Source organism: Anopheles marshallii, chromosome 3 (genome assembly GCF_943734725.1).
Source record: "Anopheles marshallii chromosome 3, idAnoMarsDA_429_01, whole genome shotgun sequence".
Lineage (NCBI taxonomy): Eukaryota > Metazoa > Arthropoda > Insecta > Diptera > Culicidae > Anopheles > Anopheles marshallii.
Genome location: NC_071327.1, coordinates 45,921,022 through 45,944,974, shown reverse-complemented (window position 1 = coordinate 45,944,974; position 23,953 = coordinate 45,921,022). Strand labels below are relative to the sequence as shown.

General features: G+C 42.1%; 2 protein-coding genes across 2 annotated transcripts; one reads left to right on the top strand and one right to left on the bottom strand.

Annotated features, from left to right (window-relative positions):
- Window positions 1-430: 430 nt before the first annotated feature.
- Window positions 431-16,256, bottom strand: LOC128714157 (ras-like GTP-binding protein Rho1). Its single transcript, XM_053809031.1, has 5 exons — window positions 16,157-16,256; window positions 10,720-10,880; window positions 1,475-1,624; window positions 802-882; window positions 431-691 (listed from the first exon to the last, which is right to left on the bottom strand). The coding sequence occupies exons 1-5, from the start codon at window positions 16,194-16,196 to the stop codon at window positions 500-502; spliced, it is 624 nt and encodes a 207-aa protein (XP_053665006.1). The 5' UTR covers window positions 16,197-16,256; the 3' UTR covers window positions 431-499.
- A 2,663-nt stretch (window positions 16,257-18,919) lies between these two features.
- On the top strand, window positions 18,920-21,827 carry LOC128712679 (polynucleotide 5'-hydroxyl-kinase NOL9). The gene is made up of 4 exons (XM_053807566.1): window positions 18,920-18,989; window positions 19,199-21,314; window positions 21,398-21,540; window positions 21,634-21,827. The coding sequence occupies exons 1-4, from the start codon at window positions 18,920-18,922 to the stop codon at window positions 21,825-21,827; spliced, it is 2,523 nt and encodes an 840-aa protein (XP_053663541.1).
- Window positions 21,828-23,953: the final 2,126 nt, after the last annotated feature.

Here is a 23,953-nt window from a genome sequence, read left to right as displayed (position 1 = left end):
AGTTCACTTTTTTTTGTTGTCCTTAAAACCGTAAGGCTCGTCTAGGCTTCGTGGATCAGCGTAATCCTGTATCGAGTTGTATCTCTGCTCCGTCCTTTTAATGTTTGTGTTTCCTTTTTGCTTTTTGGTCTATATACCGTGTGAAGGGTGTTCGAAAGATGTTTCTTTTTCGTTCTAAAAAAAGGATTCTTTACTTCGATCTGAGGCTTCGCTGTTGTTGCTAATGGGTGTAATGGTGGCGTTTATATACGAAATTACGGCTTCGCTTTCCTTGCCCGTGTACCAAGCGTTATTAGTTTATAGCGCTTGGCCTTCTATCTACCTCCCATCTCAATCCGCACACGCTTTTCTCCTCCATATCTCATATATACTATGATTCCCGTTGTTCAAGTTCTTCCTGTCGTGTTTCGTCACACGCTTCCGTTCCGTTTCTCATCATCAGCTCAGTGTTTATGCGCGCAACACATCGCAATAGGAGCACAATGCTGGCTTTGCTCTTTTAGAGCAGAACACATTTACTCTTCTTCTTCTTTTTGACCTGTAACGCTGCTCTCGTAGCCGTTTCGAACACCTCACGGACGCCTTCCTTGGACTTGGCCGAACACTCTAAATAAGCGAATGCATTTATTTTTTCAGCCATCGCACGTCCCTCCTGTGGCTTGACTGGCTCCTGCTTCATTTTGGCCAATTCCTAAAACATTCAATGCCGCGATAAATTCGTCCGGGGAACGGGAAAAAACATAAGAAATAAATGGATATTAGTACCAGTTCGAATAGTAAGTACAGTATTAAACTACAAACCTTAATAGTGTGAGAGTCATTTCTGAGATCTTTCTTGTTACCAACTAAAATGATGGGTACATTAGGGCAGAAATGCTTGACCTGTGAAATGGAAACAAATTATGAATTAGTTTCTTTAATTATTTTATATGTGGTTTCTGCTTTCTTGAATTATGCGTTAATAAATAAAATTAGTCATTGTCTTATGCCGTTAAACAATTACACAAGAAACAGTGCAAACTCATTTGGAATTTCATAGAAACTTACTGAAGCTTTACGCTGGGGTACTGCCGGAGTAAAAACAGAACAAGCAAACATTGAGTAATCAGATGATTCATTCATTTACTATCACCCCGAATCATGTCTCGCAGCTACAGCTCGCAGCTTGCTGAGATTACAAGTGAGTCATTGCGTGCTTCTCTCAGCAGTGCAGAGGAAATCGTTTACTGATAACTGTATTCTAAAACCTCCTTTTACAGTACAGTACTACGCATTGAGTGTGATGGTGCTTACACCATATAACTTATCATGAAGTATGTAATATTCCACTTTGCTTTTATATCGCTCTTTATAATATTTCTAATATTCCACTTTACTTATAACATTTGGGACTAAAAAGATACGTTTGCCGATACATGTGTTGTTACCGTTTACCAAACATTTTGTTAATAACATACGATTAAATAAAAGTTACCTCAGGTGTCCATTTTTCGGGGATGTTCTCCAGCGAATCGGGCGAATCAACAGAGAAACACATGAGAATAACGTCGGTATCTGGATAGCTCAGCGGTCTCAGTCTGTCGTAATCTTCCTGTCCAGCCGTGTCCCATAGCGCCAGCTCGACCTGCAAATATATTTTAAACAGAAATTCGTCATTGGGAGTTTTAGAAATAACTTTAATTTAAACTATTAACAATAAATTACGTATAATAATATCCTCCAACTATGCTCCACATACACAGATTTTTGAAACTCATTGTTTACCTTTCCTTAATTTATGTTAAGAATAGTGGTGTGACTTGAATTAACCGTAGCTGAATAACGCGTCTGAGTTAGTCTTGCACAACCAGTATAGATTTTACGGTCCGCAATCCATTCAAGATTTTAACCCATAGTGGACTTGTTGTGTCTTATATGTTATCCACTCTACTATATGGCCGGCCCTAAACAGTGTCTATTAACCATATCAATGAAGAGAGCGCCCAGAGGAGTTGTACGAGTCACGAATTCTCTTTATGTTACGACTTGATGAACAATAACAGCAGAAAGAAAGTCTTCGCATTGCTGTAAATATTAAAATAGTGTCCTATTAAAAAAAATAAGTACTTTCTCCGCATTTTCGATGTAATAAAATCAATTTGTTCAGATTCAAATAAAGATTTAAAGAGATTTTTGAAGAGATTGATCATCCCATTAAAAAATAAAACCCTTCAGTCGAGCAAATGGACGGCTGTTCGCGCGATCGAAGGGCATCGGTTGGAATGCAACTCAACGCATCAACAAAAAGAGATATCAAAGACGGAAACGACGAAACAGCGAAAGCGGAAAAATTATTGTATTTAATACCTGAAACTGACGACGCACGCACTCTCCGTTTGCCCATATGCATTTAGAGCCGGTCGGTGTGGCAGAGTAATTCGATGACGAAAGCCAGCGATCAAGTTAAGCAAGAGAAGGCAAATCTTCAATGCTTCAATGAACCGAAGAAAAGGACATTGAATCCTTTCCTGATTTTCCACTAGAGCCACGATTGTTTTCCTTTCCATTTTGATACACCTGCCAGGAGAAAGGTGTGTTTGGGCGTCACAGGTAAATTGTCACCATCCAATGATTTCGCGGCAGTATCATTCCGGTGCGATTGCGATACGTAAAAGGAAATTAGCGTTATCGGCGGTCCCCCCGTTAATCAGGTAGTGGATGTGTGTTGGTGTGGTTTGGGATATTTCTATTTGTCCAGATTCTACTAGCTAGAGGAAATCGTTCCGTTTTTCTCTATATCCTCAACAGAAAACACTGTGCCACGGGTTCCACACGGTATTGGCGCGAACGAGTTTTTTTTGAAGATTCCCCAACCACTTACACGTGTGTGCACAACAGAGGGAGGGTTTGGTTTGTCTTTCGCCCTCATTCGCCAACAATTCGATATCTCTTCACCGTAGGGTTGGCCACCCAATATTCCAGGCCGAGGTCACTCTAGCCGAGATAGAATCGGAGACACAGGAGGGCAAAAGAGAAAACGCAACACCACACAAACAAAACGTTGGTATGAACCGTGGCGACAACATTAGAGACGGAAAGAAAGAGAGAGAGAAAAATATATATGTATATACAGCGAGGTGTTTGGGGGTCGGTCGGATTGCGTTTTGCGTTACACGGAGGAAAGTTATCGGTGAGTTTTCTCTTATCAGTGAATCGTGGTGCGCACCCGCAGCGAATGTCGATGCCGTGTGGTGCGGTCTCGTACCCCGCTTTTGCTGCAGTGATATAAATTCTTCACACCTCGCCAAAGTTCACAGGAAAAAGCAAAAAAAAAAACAAGCATGGAAACGATACAATGAGCTGTAGAGAGATGATGGGATGGTTCTTCTGTTAGCCTCCCTTTTCCTGCGCGTTAGGGAATGTTGCGTACAATCCGCGACTGATGAGAAAAAAAACCCAACATCTGAACGTGTATTGGTGACGACGTGTCTCTTTTTTGAACTTACGTCCAGATTTCTTATCTTTCCCCTCAGCTAAGGGGGCAGAGTGGTGTCGTGATGGACGTTCTTCAAGAATCGCATAGAAACCCAAGAGTGCAGCTGCTACTCCATCTGTCACCAGCCATCGTTCGATGCTAGAGAGTACATGTTTCCAAGGAATTGCATACCGAGAGTTCCACACAAAAACGACACAACAATGACGAAGATTGTTATGCGGACTTTCCCTTCGATTCCAAAAGGGTGTTGAGCGGAGGGGTGGGTGGTTTTGGTTTATTGTATTGCTGGGGCGGTCACCACACCATCAAAAGGCAAGACGACCGCAGAGAGATAAAACTTTTTTCATTCCGATGACTAATTGCAAAATTGTTTCCGGCTTCTAGCATTGCCGCTACTAAACAGCTATGGTTCAACGCAGCGGACTGCAAGCGGACTACAAATACACTGTATTAGCCTCACAAAGCTTAACATCTGACAGCGTGGGCCCAAGCCTGGCTATTCCTTTTCTTTTCACCGAGGTATTGTACAATGCAAATGAGACAACAGAAGGTAGAATTCTTCTAGCTGTCTAATGTAACAAATCAAAGCTTCAGACCTGAATAAGGAAGACGACAAACGTTACGATTACAATTGTTTTACTATTCCTACTACAACTTTACTACAGTAAACTTAAAAAAAAGAGGAAAGTTGAGCAAACAAACAATATCTTCGCTAACCATAATAATCGTCAACAGTATCAAGTAAAGTAAGAATTAAGTTAGATGAAACAAAAAAAAATAATTAAAGGTCGATCTCTACCAGCTATAAATAAGGTTCATGATAATGTATCTGCTTTCCTTGATGACTATCGCAACCAACCGGAGAGATAGCTATCTTACACCCGTGTTTGTAAGGGCAAAATAATCGATTCACCGACGAGTCTTGTGCTGTAATAGTTACACGTGAAAAAGTAAGTTGCAATCTGGATGCAGCGATAGGGTAAAGGTTCCCCGCAACGCGGCCGATTGGCGAAACACGGAGGGAATTTTATTATTCACCTTTATATGCACAATGAACATGGAGAACGTGAGCTCATCGAAACACAACGGGGGTGGGATAGAAGCCGGGATGGTCTGGGGGTCAGTTCTCATCTTCGTACGTTAAAGCGCGCTCTGACATCACCATTCCCAGGGGCAGCACATCATCAGTGGGTAAAGGGTGCGGATTAAAAGCTAACACACCGCGAGTCACCTGAGGACCATGGTAAATTATGAAAAAAGTAAAGTAAAATAAATCGTTTACATGTTTGGCGAATTAAATGTTCCATCTGGTCTCGGTAGAAGAGAATTTATCAAACAGCTTTACTGCAATCAACATGAACATGATTGTGCGATAAAAATAGAAAAAAAACTACAACCGGTTGGAGAAATAACACCCTTCCAAGAACAAAGGTTCCTACTAGTTCTACGCAAAAATTCTAACAGGATTAAAAAGACAGAAGTTTTCCATTTTCCAACACGTCTTCTTCGGAAACAAATCGAAGATTAAACTTCCAACAAAACGGCATACGCTCCGGCAAGTTCGTCAGGCTGCGCTAAAAATAGTGCAACATCAAACCATCTTCTGTATAAAAACGGAAACAAATCATACACAAATTCACGTCGAATATTCGTGCTTAAATAAGGGGATGCTGCAAGCACATGGTGCTTAAGTTATGAATTATATTTATTCCACGGTCCGCACATTCATCTTGTATCATTCCGTTCGAATTCAGATCAATTATGTTGCAACTTCGCTAATGAGAATGGGGATCAATTTACCGACTTTAAAATGTTGTCCGCTAATATAACAATATGCCAATTTCAAACCCTGGAGCTACCGGCCAGGAGAGACGACAAAGCGGTAGGGGAAAAAGTGGACGATGAAGCAAAACTCCAATTATCTCGAATCCCCACTTGATCGTAAAAATGGTTGTGGTTTTTGCGGAAAAATAATGATCATCGAAAACGAAATACAGGGTTTGTCAAGAGAATTAAAAGAAAGAGGATATATCAGAGATAATTGATATTTTGTTATTAAATGTGACGTTCATCTATATTCCAGCGATTCAAAATAATATAGTTAGATCAACCTGTTGTTATGAGATGTTCATCTGAATTCGGTTATTAATATGCATAAACGTTTCAAGTACTGATGGTCAATGATGTTGTCAGTTAAAAAATTTTAGATAGCATCTGTCAAACAATCGGCCATTTGCTTGGTTAGAGCTATTCATTAAAAGACAGTTATATGGGGGGACAACGTCAATTCATGATTCGTTAATTAGAGATTCAGTATCAGACCCAACACTATTAATAACATGTCCTGAAACTTATTTAGTTTAAAAACCTAATTTGATTTTCTGCTAATAACGATTTTTTTATATACTTCTTGTCAAACATTGTCATTAACATGATGAACAGTTAGAAGCTTGATTTTTGAGTTGTTTTTTCGGCTCTTTCTTGTAGTGCTGACTTGTTTGAGATTTTTATTTGCGAAACCCTGTATCATTTCATTGCTGCTGGAATTCTTCTAGCCGTGCATGTCGATATGAAAAGAGCCACAATAAAGTAAATCCAAACGCGAGGAATAAGAAACTATCAATTCCGCGAGGCTTCATCGGTGACCTAATGGGATAGGAATTCCAACCGTTCGTAACATGAGAGTGTTCTCGGGCGGTAGCTTTCTTGGGTGGGCATAGTACCGGTTCCCAAGCGTCTTGAAACCCATTTCATGATGCCCTGGTAAAATACGCGGGCTCCGTTGTCGAAATGTCTGTGTATATCTTGTTCATCCCAATGGAACGATGTTCTGTGTAGTTAGTTATGATTTATAGTGCAAATTATGAAACGCGACACAAGGCTAAATTGCAGAGCAAACTTAACAATTTTCTACAGTCCCTCAAGAGACAAGATTTCCCCCTAACAGATTCCATCGTTTGATCTACAGAAACGCACACACTCGTTTCAGTGGGTAGCTGAGGACACACACTACCATGCGTGCCTTAATGCTCAAATTTGCATGCTCGATCGCAGAAACTTGAGCTAGAAACGCTGGAAACGGGATTTAGTGTTTGTGCTTTTCAACTACTCGAGGTTAATGGTTGAGAAAGACAGAGGGATAGCGAGAGAGAGAGAGAGAGAGAGAGAGAGAGAGAGAGGGAGAGAGAGATTGAGAGAGACAGAGAGAGCTAGTGTATAGTGAATGGACTACGGATGAGGTGGTGTTCTCTGGTCATAGGGGATTTGGAAAACATGAATTTGATTGACGCCTGACACAGGCGTACGAACACAAACCACGGACATGGATGGAGCAACAACAAGGCGCAGGAAAAGCAGCTACACCGCGCGCCATTGCCATATTCGTGAAGGAGGTTTTCGAGTGCAAATCAACGCCTGAAAAAGGCGGTGACTGATCGTAAAGGAACGTGTGGAGCAACAAGAGCATTTAAATAAGAATCACACAAAATACCACATCTCTCACCATTAGAGCACCGGGCACCATCCAAACCCAACAGCAGCACACTTCAAACGGAATGCCTGCAAGCAAACGGCGAAGTCAAAATTCTACGTTTCAATCATATAAATATTGACCGCGTGAGTGTGCGCGCGCGCGCAATCCAGAGATCGGATGTTTGCGTTTGGAAAAAACAGCTAAGATCGCTAGTAGGGGGATGTGGTGTTTAGGTGTGGTAAGTTTGATTTTTGTTAACATAGCTGCTGGGGCAATATATGATTTTGTACCAACAGCCAGATAAAGCATATTTTCACCATCGCACAATTTTTCGCTTCGATTGAAGTAATTTTCTCAGTCTTCACTTAAACATTGTTTGATTATTTTTCGTTTTTTTTGGGAATAAAAATACATTGTTGATCCGTGACTTACCAATTTCCGATAATTAGTGATGCTGGTTTTATATTGTGATAAAATTACCATCACGAAATCATTATTCGAACTTAAATTCGATTGCGTTTTCATAGACTTTTTACGGCGATAATTATACATCAAGAGATATATCTCACCAAGCCGAGTCTGTGCGTCAATTTGTTAATCCCTTGGCCAGCTGCCAAGATACGAATGCAATAAAAAAAAATAAAACGCCGTTGCGCACACACATTCCACCGTACACGATTCAACTTCGGGTTTATAAGGATGGAGCGAATCGCAGCGCCGCGAAATATACATTCGAAATCAATAAGAGAATGACCATATCCCTATGTTTTATAAACTGGTAGTGGATAGATGTTTGTGTTTGTATTTGTACTCCACATTCTTCATGACGAGACATAAAATGTATTGAAAAATTAAGGGACTGTCAAAAATGCTTATCTTAGGAAAAACATTTTTCAAAAAGATGTTTTGTTTGTGCGGAAGGTCGCACCGTGGCGGCCCGGTGGCATGATGGTAGCGGCGCCGGTCTTCACACGAACGAACCGGATCAAAAACCCTTCTGGACGAATCCCCCGGACGATGGACTGACAATCCAGCTACGGGTAAATAAAGTCACAGAAAGCCGGATGGCAGACCTAGACCTCTTGTGGTTGTTGTGCTGATAAAAAAGAAAAGAAGATGTGCGGAAGACTAATAGAGAAGATGCTATAATATATAATAATAATAAGCTTTAATTTGAACTCATTACCGTAGCCGTTTGTGGTAATACTGTCAGGCTTCGTTGGGGTTGTCATGTCATAAGAATGACACCGGACGCACAACCTTGGACATCTTTAAACATAGCAAAGTAAGCCCAAACTGAGAAGGGATGATGGCAATTTGCGACCACCAGAAAGGCCCGGATATTGGATTGTTAGAGGGCAGCGAACAAGCGATTTAAAGAACTCCTGTCAAGATCGCTAAGCGGTTGTTGCTCCGGATATGTAAGTAAATAGTAGTAATAGCAAGTTATGAATCGTTTAAATCTATTGGATATTGGCGATAGATATTATATTATATTAGCTATTGAAACATAAACCAGCTCTCTTAGACATTGTTTATAAAGTTATCACCAATAATTGATGAGCCAGAAGCGCTTAGTATTTCTAGTACTGAGTACGGTAAATGTAATATACGGTAATGTCGATTACGTCTCCAAAAACACCTTCAACTTCGAATCTTGAATGAAACGGGACAGACCCCCCCCCCCCCCCCCCCTCTTCCAAGCTTTGAAAACATAGCTGTTTTATGCTTGATCAAGGTCCGACACACACACGCATTTGTGGCGAAAGACAATCGTGAATAAAACAACTGAAAAGAAAAGCCACATCACATTACAAATTAGTGGTGTGAGTCAAACAAAAAAACGACAAAAGTTGCGTTGTGAATTCTTAAGTAGTTCTTTATGGTTTTTAATATGCGAACTCAGACCTTCGCAACCGGAAGAAAAGTAGTGAATGGAATAAAAATTCTGATTTCTGTTATATAAACATGTTTTCAGAGGGAAAAAATCATTCAATACAGCAAATTTGAAGATTCAAAAAATATACCACGCATAATACCAAATCTTCCAGACCAGTCATTTAGAGGCAAGTTGGTTCCGTTTAATTCCACTATTTTATCAATTCCAAAGGTTTTAATCAATTCTAACGCAGATTTTTAGACTTTCAAATATTTCCATAATAAATCCATAATAAATACGAACTCCAAACCATATTGCAAAATAATACATATAAGGATAAAATATTAATAGTAGGACTAATAAATCGATCAAATCTAAAGAACCAACAATCATCAACTGAATCTCACCGTATGATTCATGATGAATGTTTAGGGAGGCAATGCATAAATTTATCCTAAAATTGCCTCAGATCTCCCATGTCCATTTCATTGCTTCGTTTTGAATTTTGACTTCCACCAATCCGGCAACACAACGAGGAGAACTGCACAAATCTGTCTTAATATGCTGGAACTTGCCTGTTCCACACCATATACCAACACAACTACGAAAGATTATTGTGTATGTGTGTATTCCATCGCGTTCCAGACAGCTTTTTCATTGGTTTGCAAAACTAACAAAGCGAAGCGACTTTCATGATCATTTCGCGATCGCGACGACGGGTGCACGTCCAATTGCAAACGTGGTAGCGCAAAAAACGGCAAACCGAAGGGACAGAGGAATGACTTTCGCGTTCTTGAAATCGAAAAGAGCTAACGAGGTAAAGTGCGGCAGGATAGGACTATTCTTGCCGACGCGATGTAGCATCATAAAAACGCCATAAAACTCTCACTCTCGGCCAGAAGAGGAATACTTTGTTATGTGTGGATGGGGTTGTACACCACACCAGACTTAGGAGATGTGGATGTGGTAAAAGACCAATTTATTATTTGCTAAACATATGCACATGGACTTTGGCTACTAAAAACTGACCGTGTCTTATTAGTGCCATATTCGGTGGTCATGTACATCTTTACTTCTTGCTAGATATTTTTGGCTTTGTACCTATTTTAGGTGGATTAAGACATGGAATAAGATGCGCAAACCGTATAGAGCACAAATGGATCCTCCTCTGCTCGTACTTGCCACCCGTCAACCTATTTTGAGTCGTCCGGGGTTAACACGGCCAGCCTGCGAGTGATGGTTTCTGTTCGGATGGCAAAGAAAGGCGAACGCAAGCAAAAATCTTCCACAGTTCACCATTCCACATGCCGCGCAAAAACACCCTTAACCCAGGGGCATTTCCCGGGCATGTGTGTTTCCATCATCGAGCGGTGGTGTTTGTTTATACGAAAACGCACCCATGGTATACCTTTTTCTTCGCTACAACGAGGCAGCAACGGACGAACTTTCCTTATACGTTTGGACAACATTTTACTTCCAGGCTTTTAGTTTGGACGACATTTTATTTCCAGGCTTTTATTTTGGCCTCGAACGTAACATCCAACGAAAAAAGGTTTATCGGTAGTCTATTGACATCAAATGGATAAGATTACTTTTGTCTTTACATTTTTTTTAATTTCATAAACGATGGAATGTGTGAACAAACTACATTTTCACGGGCTGCATTATTCAAATCGACAGCATTAACGTCCACGACAAATTATTCCACATTCAGAGTTCACGTTACATTACGGAAATATGGGCTCCATTGGTTTAATTATCAAATGCTGGAATTTATACACCATTCTTCATCACATGATCGTGATGTGTGGCTGTTGAGATAGGCTAAGCAGTGGCGTACACTTTATCCAGAAGGGTTGCAGCAACGCAGCACGGTACGAAAGTATGACTCACCTGCTTGCCGTCGACTTCGATGTCGGCCACGTAGTTCTCGAACACGGTCGGCACATACACCTCCGGGAACTGATCCTTGCTGAAGACGATCAACAGACAGGTTTTACCGCAGGCACCATCGCCAACGATCACCAGCTTTTTCCTGATAGCAGCCATTGGTTCTGCAGAGTGGTCGTACGTGGTTGTTTGTGTGATCAGAAGTTTCCCGTCCCAGAAACAAGGTTGGGAATGAAATGATGGTGTTCGCAGTCAGCACCAGACGGTCCCAGAAATTACGGAGTCCAAGTTGGTGAGCCAATTCGCCGGGGTAGCAACGGACACGAGATGGGATGAAGATGGCCAACAGGAACGCGATGACGATGTGATCCGCCACGCAAGAAATAGCCGGTGCAAAGGGTGAACGGGTACCACACACCACCACACAACCAACCGGACGTCGTTGGAAGACGCGAAAATATTTCAACAAGAGCGTTCGGAACGCAACAAAATCCGCACCCAAGGAAAGCACGTACCGAAGAGCGCGTGAGAGCGAGAGAGGTTGAGTACGTTCGATTGCGAAGAGCGACCGTAGTCGACGTTACAAACGCACCAACCGTTTGGCGAAAGAGACGCACGAAAGGTACGCGACGTAACGTAACGACAATTATACGCACACAAGCATACACATAATTACGCACAGCGTGTGTAGCAGCGATGGGTTTTGATGAACATTTTTTCCGTTGTTTTGTTGGTTTGTGTCACGAAAAAGAGACCCCGCCGATACGCACACGGGATGATAATCACAAAGCAACCAATACAATCGGACGTAACGCGCACACAACCCATATACGAACGTGATGGGCAACAAGGCGTTTGCCGCACACGCGCGCGCACAATACCATCGCAACAATAGACACACGCACGCACACACATAAAGAATAGCATTTCAAATTTCCATAGGCGTTACGCGTAGCGTTTCCCGTACAACACAATCGCACCGGAAACATCACACGCACACACACACCAATGCGCGCACAGGAAGGGTGATATCGTCATCGGTGGAATTTTGAGACATCATCATGGCGATCGTGAGATGTCGTTCATTTTTGTCGCCGTCATGGTAGCATATTCCATTTTTTCCCACAATTGCGTACATGATTTACAGCAAGTTTTCGACATTTTTACGTATTCCATCGGTGAACATGTGGCCGGACAGCGATGATGTACGTTTTTTTTTGTACGATTTCATTTTCAATATCAGCACCACAGGCCAACCGCGCACATAACATTCACCAGCATAAAGCGCGCGCATACAGGACGAACGATACACATACACACAGAAACACACATGATCACCACGTACGCGAGCGCACACACACAGTCACGGGCCGGGACACCAGCGATGATCGGTGAAATTTTTCGGGTGATGGTTCGAAAAGGGACGCGAAAGGGGGTCGGTTTCACGACGCAAGGGCAATGGCATAGCGCCCCGTGTCCCGAGTCGATAGATAACGTCATTTCGGAAAGATGACGGCACGGGAGACAACAGCATTACAACGCATCCGGTTCCGAGATGTCCACCGTGAGTTGCAGAGATCATGAATCCGATGATCCGCACCAACATGTGGACCGGGCGCGTTGAAGTAGAACGACCAGGCCACGGCGAAGGAAGTAGAGTGGCAAGCGGATGATTTATTTTCAGCCCATGTCGGTGTGAGAGAGGAGCGTACCAGCAGGTGATGAGCACATCCCATGATTTCCATGTTCCAAGAGACAGCGATAATATGAAAAAGAAAGAAGAAAGAAACATTCACAGACAAATTAGCAAAAGCGGTTCGAGATGAGTAGGCCAGATAGTACTCGAGGTTCTTGTTGCTTCGCGGAACTTGACTACGTTTAACGATATGTGTGCTTTCTTGGGGTTTGGTTGGACAAATTCCTATGCCCGGGATTCGTGTCCGAGCTCGTTCCAACAATGGAGAGCTGTGCCTTGATGTCCGCTGCCAGGACCTAAGGAACTAACAACGCCAAAAGCAGCAGAAAAACGTTGCGTGCAGTGTGTAAATTTCCTGTGCACCTGAACTTCGTATGCTTCTGAAGGAATTGAAAAACAGCAAGGGAAGAACGGAATTGACTCACTCTATGCACCGTTTTGTTCGAACTTTGCTTCTTTTCACGTAAGCACCACACACTAAAAAGACGATGACGACTGACACACGACGAAGACGACGACGAGACTGGACAAACACGGGGAGTGGAGCTTTTTCTCGAAGCTAAAGTAGGCGCTGTTGCTGGTTCACCAACACACACAATCAATCTGTAGTCAAGCAAAGAGGCGCATACACGCTCGACCAAAAAACGATAAGCGGTCGCACGTACACACCAAACGCACACTCCCAGCTGCACCGATTTCGTGACGTTAAATTCGTTGAGATTTAACGAAACTTTCAGACTTCACGAAAGAGCTTCATTTTTCGCCCGATGTACAGGGCGAAAACTGATAATCATACAAACGGACGGTTACATCGTTGGGATTTTTTCGTGTTCTGATTTGTTTTGAGTTTTTTGTGCACTAAATAAATGAATATATTTAAATTGATAATTCTCACATACATCAACAGGAAGCGAACAATTCAAGAAAAAAAAAATAAGTGATACATGCTTACAAACTATGAGTTCTGAGCTTACGTAGCATAACAATTTTTTTGAACGTGTCACACTGGACCGAAGAGAGTTTACATTGTGAGGAACTTTGTATCCACCCGATATGCTCGATCCGGCATCTATAATATCTTTTCCCAGCTGGGGAGACCAAAGACAAGAGGGCCAAACAGAATAATCGGACGAACAGTGAAAAAGTCCATGGACAAGATGGACTTTGCTAGTTGACGGTGTCAGGCGAGACTACTCGCATATGACCAGCAAGTATTTCCCCAAAACGAGCGACTTAAGATATTGATGAAAGTGTATTTTTGAATGATTCAGCATATTATTTTACCAAAGATCCTGGCCTATCCTCCCAAAGTTATACAGAAGCAAGGGACAGATTTTTTTTCCATTCAATCATTTTGAGGTCAACACGGAAAGACAGCCACGAATACCCAAATGCAAACATTTATGTTTTGGGTCGCATTAGCTAAAGATTTTACCAGTAGGCGTATGGTCATCCGATAGAGCGTCGATGCGTTACGATTCATGCAACTATATAGTATTCAATTATCTTCAATAGTACTTTTTGCTTTGTTATTTTAAATTTGTATATTTTTTAAAGCGTTATTATATTGTTCACAACCCATAACAGTTAATGTTGACGATGAGCTACTGTGCTGCTAGAGGTCAAATACAATGCAAATGCCGGAATCGTATAATATTGCGTGTTTTGTCCAACAAACGAAAAGTTGAAGAATGTATTCGCAAAGGTTAAATTGAACAGGAAAGAAATTTATGAATCCCTCGATCAAAATGAATCAGAAAAAGTCGTTTGCTCCCCATTGCATACACTCTTTATAAATACAATTTTATAAGACAATTTTGAAGTGAAATTAGTCCTATAAATTAAGGGACACAATTAAAGAGTTTAAAGTATCACACAGTACCTTTCTAAGATATCAGATTAAAAGTGTTTGTGGGTTTCAATCTAATACAAAAAAAAAAAGATCAACCTTAACCCCTATGGTCTGGCCAGTGGACCACAGTTTTCAATTTTAATCATTCATTTTTCTATTGTGTGCATTTACATTCTAGATTGGAAAATAGATTGATTGTTGAACTCTGATCGAATGGGATGTACAGTTCGTCGTTAGTCACTTTTAACTGCGTTATGCAACAAAAAGCTATTTTTCGGTAGCAATACATTATCTCTCTAATCGTTACTGCAACGTTTGTTTCTGTTTTTGTCTAACAACCATTTTGAGATAGGAAGCTAACAGATAACGCGCAAAATATGAATCGTCCAGATAGTCAGGCACAACACAGCAAGTTGATGGATGGATGGTAGCTTTGCTAACGTTGATCTAAGAGGAACGTATACAATGTGAACAGGCATCATGTAAGATGTATTATCAAACATCTTAAACTATACCTGTTGGGCAATAGCATTTCGGCAAGCTAGCCAAAAAAAAGGAGTTCTTTATAACAAAAGGTAATATTCTGTGATCTCTTGTACCACATGCAGCTTAGAGTAAAAAAAAAAACTTTAGGAATTGAACAGAGTTTTTTAATTCAGTTAAAATATGTTAATTTTAACCTAACTGTTTACTATCGAGTGCTATTTTGCAAAAATGTAGAGAAACAAATGAACTGCACAATTTGCATAATGTAGGTATTCTCGAAGGTTGATCCACGCATTTAAGAAGCGTTTCTGCAACGAAAGAGTACAAATATTCTCCTAATCGACGCAAAATTATCGTCACTAATTTCGATTCACTCCCCCCAGTGCTAGTGCACGTAAAGGCCATGATGGCATAGAACCTTTGCACATCGTCGTCGATTCCACTGACGCTTAAAGCATATACATGCGATTGTCTTATTTGCTGCCAAGCGGAACACGAGAACCCATTCCCAAAAGTAATTGGAGCGAGTTTGATCCAGTTCCGTCTGGCTAACCATCATCATCATCACCACCAACAACAGCCAAGCTCTCTGGCAGTTCATACATATATCTGACCGGTCGGGTGTGCGTTGCACTTGGTGCTTCAAACAATTCACCGGACGTTTCTTCTAGACCAGTTGTAGCAACATAAGACACCGGACCGCTACAGCAGCATGTTTCTCTCGCTGTGTGCGTGATTGGGTGGGGGCGTGTTATGAGTGGGTGTTTTCCATTGGCGGCTGCTATGGAAACATTCGCTAGCACACACAGAGCGCGTTGCGCGAACCGTCTTCGATCATCATCCCTCGCCTGACGTCTGATGTTGGGTGTTCTTGGCTGCAGCCAACAAAACGGACCGACAAACAATGCCATCAAATCGACTGTATCAGGCGTGGTGTGGTTCACTTTATTGTTTTTGAGAGAAGACACTATTTTGCTCGTCCCATTCAGACACGTCACTGTTGCAAGTGCATGCGAAAGTGAAGCAACATGCATTTAGAGAGTTCACACACCGAAGTCGACGATGGTGTAGAAAGTGCATCTAAGAAGGCTACAAAAAGCTAGCAGACGAAGAAAATACACAGAGACAGACGACAGTGAAGCTTCTACACACGATACTAAACAAGCAGGAACCGTGACAAAGCAGGTTTCAGACAGATGTGGGAAGATGGAAAGGGTAAAAGGTGAAATCTAACATCATGAAGCATGCGGTTTAAAGGAATCTCTCGTCAGGTGAGCGAGGTAGGAAATTGGAGCGTTTGCGCGCCAAGGGTTGCGGGGACATAAAGATAAAACGGGAAGCAATTGGGGAGGTTGCGCTAAAACGAAATGCAAACATAGTAGATTACAGATGAAAACAAATAATACCTGAATTAGTTGGAGAAGAGACGCATGAAAGACACCACATTACTTATCTCCTTACACCACACATGAAACAAAACACTGTACAATGGATGTACCTTTTTTTATACTTCTTGTACGCGCGTTTGTGCTTTTCCCGGCCTCGGACGCCTTTTACTTATTAAATACACGAACTTTTTGCTCCTGTGTTCTGGCCAACCCGGGGGTTTTTGTGTTCTTCTTCTGTGTTTCTTCTTTTTCTAACTTTTTGTTTCGTCGTGCCAAGGGCTCGTTCACCTATTGCCTGGCGCTCCTGGTGCGTATGTGCACGCGTATGTATACGTGTGTTCAATTTTTCCGCACCGCTGAAGCGAAAGGGTAAAGAAGAGACGGGAGGGGCTATAGTAACAGAATAAAACACGGTGAAAACACTTTTACTAGGTATTTGCTAGGCTGAGCGAACTGAACAACCCAATCGGTTGGAAATTATTAAGACGATTCCAAATGCACTATGCCAATTAAAGAAAGAAAGGAAAAAAAAACCAGCCTCTGGCTGAAAACTGTTTTCGCTCGGCGCAATAACGCACCACCAGCAGACGTGTCGTTTGCTGTGTGTTTTATGAGTAATTATTCCTCCTAGAGGCAATTGTGATGCGAAATTGAATGTGACCCTGCACTTTCTCTGGATGGCGCAGAGTTCAGCTAGGAAAAATAGAACATCCGATTACGGAACGGCACTGTAAATGATCGGTTGAACGGTTTCGATGCTCCGTTGTTTAGCTCTGGTTGCTACGGTCACTGCGCCGGAGAAAAACACTAGATCGGTCAATTGTTGGGCGTAAAAGCAAAAAAAAAAACTGAACACATCCACCCTTTCCTAGCGCACCAGATACAGATATATGCATACAATTCACGCTAGTTCAAAACACCTTTCACCAATGAATAGTTTTTATCACCTTAAAAAGCGACTGGGAAATTCTATGTTTGGATTTTACACACACCTTTTTCCTGAAAAGAAAAACGACGTGAACGAGCTAAAACAACGACACAGGAAGGCGAAGAGATGGCAGTCGCAGGTTCGTCCATGTTTTGAATGTCATCACAGTTTGACATGTGCAATCATAACAGAGAATTCAAATATTTTACCACGGGATTTTTGATTTCATGGAATTCATCATTATCTTATTATTCATTAATTTGTAGATCTAAGTCTTGATCTTGATGTTTTCGATACATTTAACGATCGTGAGATCATCCTACAGCTTATAAGGTTCGTTATTGTATCCTCTCTACTAGGAAAAATATCCTCTGGGTGAACACCTGCACTCCTGCAATTGGAGTATTAATGTAATGAACATTGCGTTTTTCCTCTAGCTGTAGGTGTAGCAATAAATTTATGTAACGAGCCCATCATGTTTGAATATTTGAGCAGATAATAAAAAAATAACCTCACTAACATACCCCCAAGACTTACAAACGCTTTCGTATACGATAATATGTTGGACAGAATATTAAAATATAGCAAAGCTATACGGTTTAAAAGATGAGGAAACGATCCGTTTATTTGAGTTGTGGATCATTGTGAAGATAAAGTTGAGTTTTGGTTAAAATTATTGGTGCTGTTAAGAATGTAAAAAATACAAACATTTTTCACAACGGAGCATTTACAGCATTTCGTTGAACAAATCGAACATTCTTCATCTCGATAAGCGGTCTGATGATACTAACAAATCACTTAAAAGGCAGATGAAGCATTCGTATTCATATCGCTTATCGCTATTTCAGCGGATGAAATTGTGTAGATATACTGAATCATCACTTTTGGTATGAGCTTTGATGACCACATGTTTTCCATTAATGGGCCGCATAATAGGCACAAATGTGGTGGGTGGGAGGTTGAAAACTCTTCCGATCAATATGGTGATCATGACAATTAGCAATAATGCTTTTCGAATGATTCAGAGCAGCAGCAACAAATTTTAGTGTGATAATCAATTTTCTTTCGGCATAGGCATTTTCTTCCTGCCTACAGTTGCGACTGCAGTATTTGAAACCTGCTCTGGATAACTTGATGAAGGCTACTACTGTGTGTTTCAATACATCGTCCAAAGTTTTCATGCGTTCGGCACGTTGGTTCCAAACCAACCACGGCATGCCGGTAGAATGCCAGAAGCATTTTACTATGACACCGCGATGTTGCCCATAGGCATAGTTTTTTTTCATCGAATTTCATCGCGTATGTCGTCCCCGCTGTGTAAAATTTGTCGACAGTTCAAACATGTCGGATATTTTGTTTTTATTTCACTGTGTTATGAGGGTTTGCATAAAAGCCAATTCAATTCATTTTACAGATTTCCCATATGATATTTCAGTGCAATATTGTAGCTGCAGCCTTTTTTGCGAAACGGCGTAAAAATAGAACTGTCGGAGTTCGGCTAATCGACAGAATGTACCAATTTGACACATTACGAGAACTGTCAAACAACCGGCACGCGCAGGTAAATTTACGTTGAACAACACGCTGTATTTCAAGCAAAACGCTCCGAGTTGCCGAATGAAAAAGTTCAGTATTTGTGGCGTTCATACAATAGTTTTTGTATCCTTTTTCAAGTTTGTTTCTTACCGATAAAATTGGAACGGAAGTTTAAAGGTTTGTGGATGGTGAGATGCTGGGAATACCTACATTCAACCTTTGCTGTTCTACCGATTCATATGCCGGTGAAACTGTTCGACGGAAATAATCGAGAGTATGTTTCTCTCATGTACATTTGCAGATTGGTTTGTGGCAAAATGGGGAAAAAGAAGTTGGTTAAGGAATACCTCATTTCGGCGAATGGACAAAAGAAATTTATACAATCAGGTAAGGAACAAGGCAAGATTTCTGGTACTGCCTCCCGGTTTGCTGCTGATTCGTCGTGCGCGTCGTACGGCGTGCGGAGCAGTAGCAGCAGTAAAGCATTGAAAAATTACCTTCCGAGCGGACCGCCTTCCGCATCGGACTGCCATCGCACTCAACGTTATATTGATTGTGCGAAACTTTATCAAACTCTATTGCATTTCCCAATCTAGACGCTGCCACAAACGACCGCGCCAAAAAACGTGGTGTACAGTATGCTACCGAGCGTGCAGGAAACGGAAAAGATGTATCTCCAGCGAAGCGGTCAAAACAAGCTAGTCCAAAAACCAACCAATCAGGATGGGTTGTAGAGACCGTTGAGTGCCATCCCAGTACGGAGGGTAATTCAGCGGAAAAGGGGAACGCTAAACCGGTTAACGGTAATAAAATTGGCAGTAAGCAAGGCTCAAGCTTTAAAGCAAGCCCCAAAACGCAAGTTGTAGCTTACAAGAGAAATGCTTGCCCGGTCGACGGGTTTGACTCGGACGAAAGCGATTGGAGTACTGATGACTCTTCAGATAGTGAAAATTGTGCCCTGTTTAATTCTGACGCTAATGAAGGTGAAGATAATATTTCGTTTGAATCGAGTTCGTACGATAGTGATTATGGTCACGTAGAGGAGGACGACAACATTTCGTCTTATGAGAGCGACAGTTTCGATGAGGAAGACGATGATTCGTCCGAAGGTAGTTCCAGTTCGGATGATGACTTACGGAAATACATATTCGACCAGGAACATTACAACAGTGACAGCGATGAAGATTATGAACAAACCAAGCACGATGATACTGTTCATATACCGTTGGGTGCAGCCGTTATGCACGATTTGCCCGACGACGCCGTCCAGTTTGATCCATCCTGCACACATGGGCAGATAATTGAACTTCCGCCTACCGCTAATGTCTCGAAAGAGGTGGACAAACCCTGCGAGGCAAAGCAAGTAGAAAAGGTCGAAGAAGAGAAGGAAGAGCTTGATGAGTCGGAAGGTGAAGATTCCAGATCGATTCTCAAATCCGAACCGACGAAGTCGAAGAATTCGGAATATACATTTTACAACGCGGTGGACTTACGAATGGCACTCGCCGTACTCAAAGCTCCCATCTACATCTGTGGCCACCTGTCCGTGCAAATACTGTGTGGAAAAATTGAAATGTGGGGCTACACACTGGAAACGGCCGAAAAAAGAACGGTGTATGCGTCCGAAGGATACAATGCCATCAATATAACTCCCGTGCCAAGCCCGGACACGTACAGCAAAGGTGTTTTGCATAACATCTGCAAAAAGCTCAAACCACATTTCATCGCGTCCGATATAGACGAGCTGATGAAGCAGTATGATCCGGCCAACAGTGTGCTTGTGTTGCTACGGGCGGACACGTTCAATGCGAGCGATACGGTTCCGTTAGTATGTAAGCTGCTACCAGACATGCATCTGTTTCCGACCTCGCTTACTCTGGACCACACGTCGCCCTACAGTACGACGGAAGTTTTACTAGAGATAGCCCTGTTTCCCCCGACAGTGAAGAACGTTCCACTGTTTCAAACAAACCCGGCTTGGGACGCGATACAACTGAAACCGGATAGCCGTCTGATGGTGGTCGGTGGTAAAGGTTCGGGCAAATCAACACTCTGTCAGTATTTGATCAACAGGCATATCAAACACTTTGGACGTATCCTGCTCGTAGATCTAGATATTGGCCAGCCGTTGCTCTTTTTGCCGGAAACGATAAGCGCTAGCGTCGTGCAGGAACCGATCCTCGGTGTGGGATGTTTCGCGACTGTGCAACCGCACAAATGCCATCTGTTCGGGAGTTTAAATGTTGTTTCATCGCCGTTGCTGTACGTGCAGAATGTGCGGTCGCTCGTACAGTACTGCGCCGAGCATCCTGATCTATGCGGCATACCATGGATCATTAATACGATGGGCTATGTGGCGGGGTTCGGCGAGGAGCTAACGACCGCGATTGTACGACTCGTACAACCCACGGATGTCGTACAGCTGACGTTTACGAAGCAGTCGAAAAAATTAGCATCATTTGCCAAAACGCAAAATTACGCCAATCAGCTAAAGGCTGAACTGGTGAATGAGTTTAAATTTAATATCTTGTACGACGAGGTTAAGGTGCAACCGAATCCCGTCCACTACAGTTTCCACTCGTTGGATGTCACCTATGAGCCGGGCAAATTGTCCTTCTTTCCGCCCAAACGGCGCACCATAGCGATCATGGCCCAGCTGGTAAAGATTTTGGACGATGCTGCCGAAACGTTTGCCGACGTTAAACCGCACGTGTAAGTATCGTGATTTGCTGCCTAATTTTCGGGTTTTCTCTATTGTCATAATAAATGACCTTTTTTCTTCGTTCATTTGGCAGAGCTCGTGTAAATGATCTGCAAATTTTAATCACACGTGACGAACATCGCCCTTCGCAAGATATGTTGTTGCGCACACTGAATGCCACGTTGGTGTATCTTTGCGAAAAGGATGAAAAAGGCCAGTACAACTGCAGCGGAGTGGGTAAGTTTGTGGTTTGTTAATACAGGGGGGGAAAACGAAGAGGGAACTAATTAGACTGTGTTGAAAACACATTTTTCATTTTATCTCCCATAGGAATTGTGCGCAGTGTGGATGACGAAAACATTTACCTGTTACATGCCCTGTCAGCGGAGCGGTTGGCAAAAATTACTGTGCTTGCACTTTGCAACACAAGCCTGCCGGGTCAGGTATATTTACAGCCCAGCCCAAACGTCGAAGTTACGATCCCGTATCTGCAAAATATGGCCCACACAAGCCAATCGGCTTAGGTGGCACTGTTTTATTTATAAGTCCAAAGATTAACCGCGTATCAGCTCCACCTTTGCTAATGCGGTTTGTCTTGTCTCGTTATCGATTTGTTTTCTTAAAATATATATCGAACCATGTTCCATTAAATATATATATCGTAGTGGTCACTTTTTAGCAAGTTTTGTTTTTATTAAAAAATGTACATTTTGGTTATCGGTTTTTCCTTCTCTCTTAACTCGGTTTCGCTCGTAGCTTAACTCGCTGTTTATCTCTTTGCATTTCTCTAATTTCGTCGCATCTCGGTCAAACGTCGAATTTAGAATTAAGTGTCGCAATATGTGTGTGTGTGTGTGTTTTCCGGTTCCCATCCCCATAGCAGTGGTAGTAGACTGACCCTAACTGCTTTTGCTACTATCTCCTCTATACGCGACTCTCTCTTGAAGATGTGTTGTGTAGGGGAGCTGGGTGGATGGGTGTTGTGTTGTAACACACAGTACTAATTTAAAGACTTCGTCCCTTCGCGACATCCGCTCTCCGTGCGGGTAATGCATTCATTTAAATATAATTTTAAATGTATATGTATATATATATACTTTTATGTATAGTACTTAATTTTCTTCTTTTCGCCCCTGCTTACGTTCGTATCCTTAAACTAGGTTCTTCCTTTTTTTCTTCACATCACTCACATGCTTCTTGCTATCATTTTATGGCGCTTTACTTCTTCACGCATTCGATCCTGATTGAAGTGCTGCTAATCTGTGGTTGGCTTTTCCGGAACACTAGCTTCTTTCGGATTTCCACAGTGGCCCTTTGCTTTAGTAACGTTCTTTCCTTTCTTTCTTGTGGTGCTTCTGCCCACCAGCTACTGACTTGCTCATCGTACTGTCGTTTAACCTGTCAGTCAATTTAGTTCTGAAGATTTATTTTTCACTGCCCCATTCTTCACTATGCTTTTTGTAACACATTTTCACTTTTCATTTTCATTTGCAGCTTAGCTAGGAGTGTAAATTTTGCTATAACATGGTGAGTGTGCGGTGCACGAATGCATATGGGCGAACGCGTGATGATAATGATATCCTTATGATCTCTCTGATTACACTATCGAACGGGTAGGAATATTAGTATAGGTTGTGGTAATGCTTCGCTAAAAACCACCTCAGCCAATTTGTTTGTGTGGATTGATAGTCAAAAAACAAAACTGACTGACATGCGCGTGACTTGCACGCTTCGCAAGTGTGAATTGCGGAAAGGAGTACTTATCAAAAGTCGGCTTCTATAAAGGGGATAGAGGTTTGTATATAGGTCGGTCGGTACCGCAATGAAAATTATACGTTCGGTTATCTTCCGTAGAGGTTTACTGTTTCCTTCTATCTCACGGTTACAGGTCTATCAATTGGAGTGTTGGAGCGCACTGAAAGGAAAGCGTTTCTCTGGTCGACTTGTTAGCGTTTAGCGACTTGCTGACATGTGTTGTCCTACTTAGTACCATCAAATTCATTCTGTTTTGACGAAATTTAAACGACAGTGAAACATAATGGATCGTCTCTGCATCTGATCGTGAATACACTAGATAGAATAGACCGTTATGAACCTGGCATCACATCCAAAAGCGTTGAGATCATGGTTCCATTCGTGTGGCTCTGTGTCGTTAGGCTATGGCCTATGCTAGTGGTTGGAAATCTCTTAACGTTTTAAGCATTTATGGCAACGGAGCGATTAATCAGAAACCCTGACAAGTACGATTGTGCATGCAGCATGCATTACGGCAGAAAAGGAAACATGCTTATGCAGCGGATGTATTAATTTTTCGGCAGAATTGTGTGTCTGCCATAGTTCTTAATGCATTCCACAACTTCCAGAGTCCGAAGGGACTAATCTAATCCCGATTTTAAGCTCATTACAATTTGTGTCCTACGGGATGGTGTTGCTTCGGAGATGTATGTATGATGGTCGTATGGTCGTACGTTTGTGGTTTGTTTTGTGAACGCCAGTCTTGCACAACAACGTTTGCCATCCCCGTACCCTGTCGTGAATGATTGTGCGTTAGCAGTCCGGTGCAACACTGCAAAGGGACCGTCGTTTATGTTTTTTTTTATTCTTGAAGTTAGTGATAAAGGAACCACAGCTAAACGCTAGCATACAATCA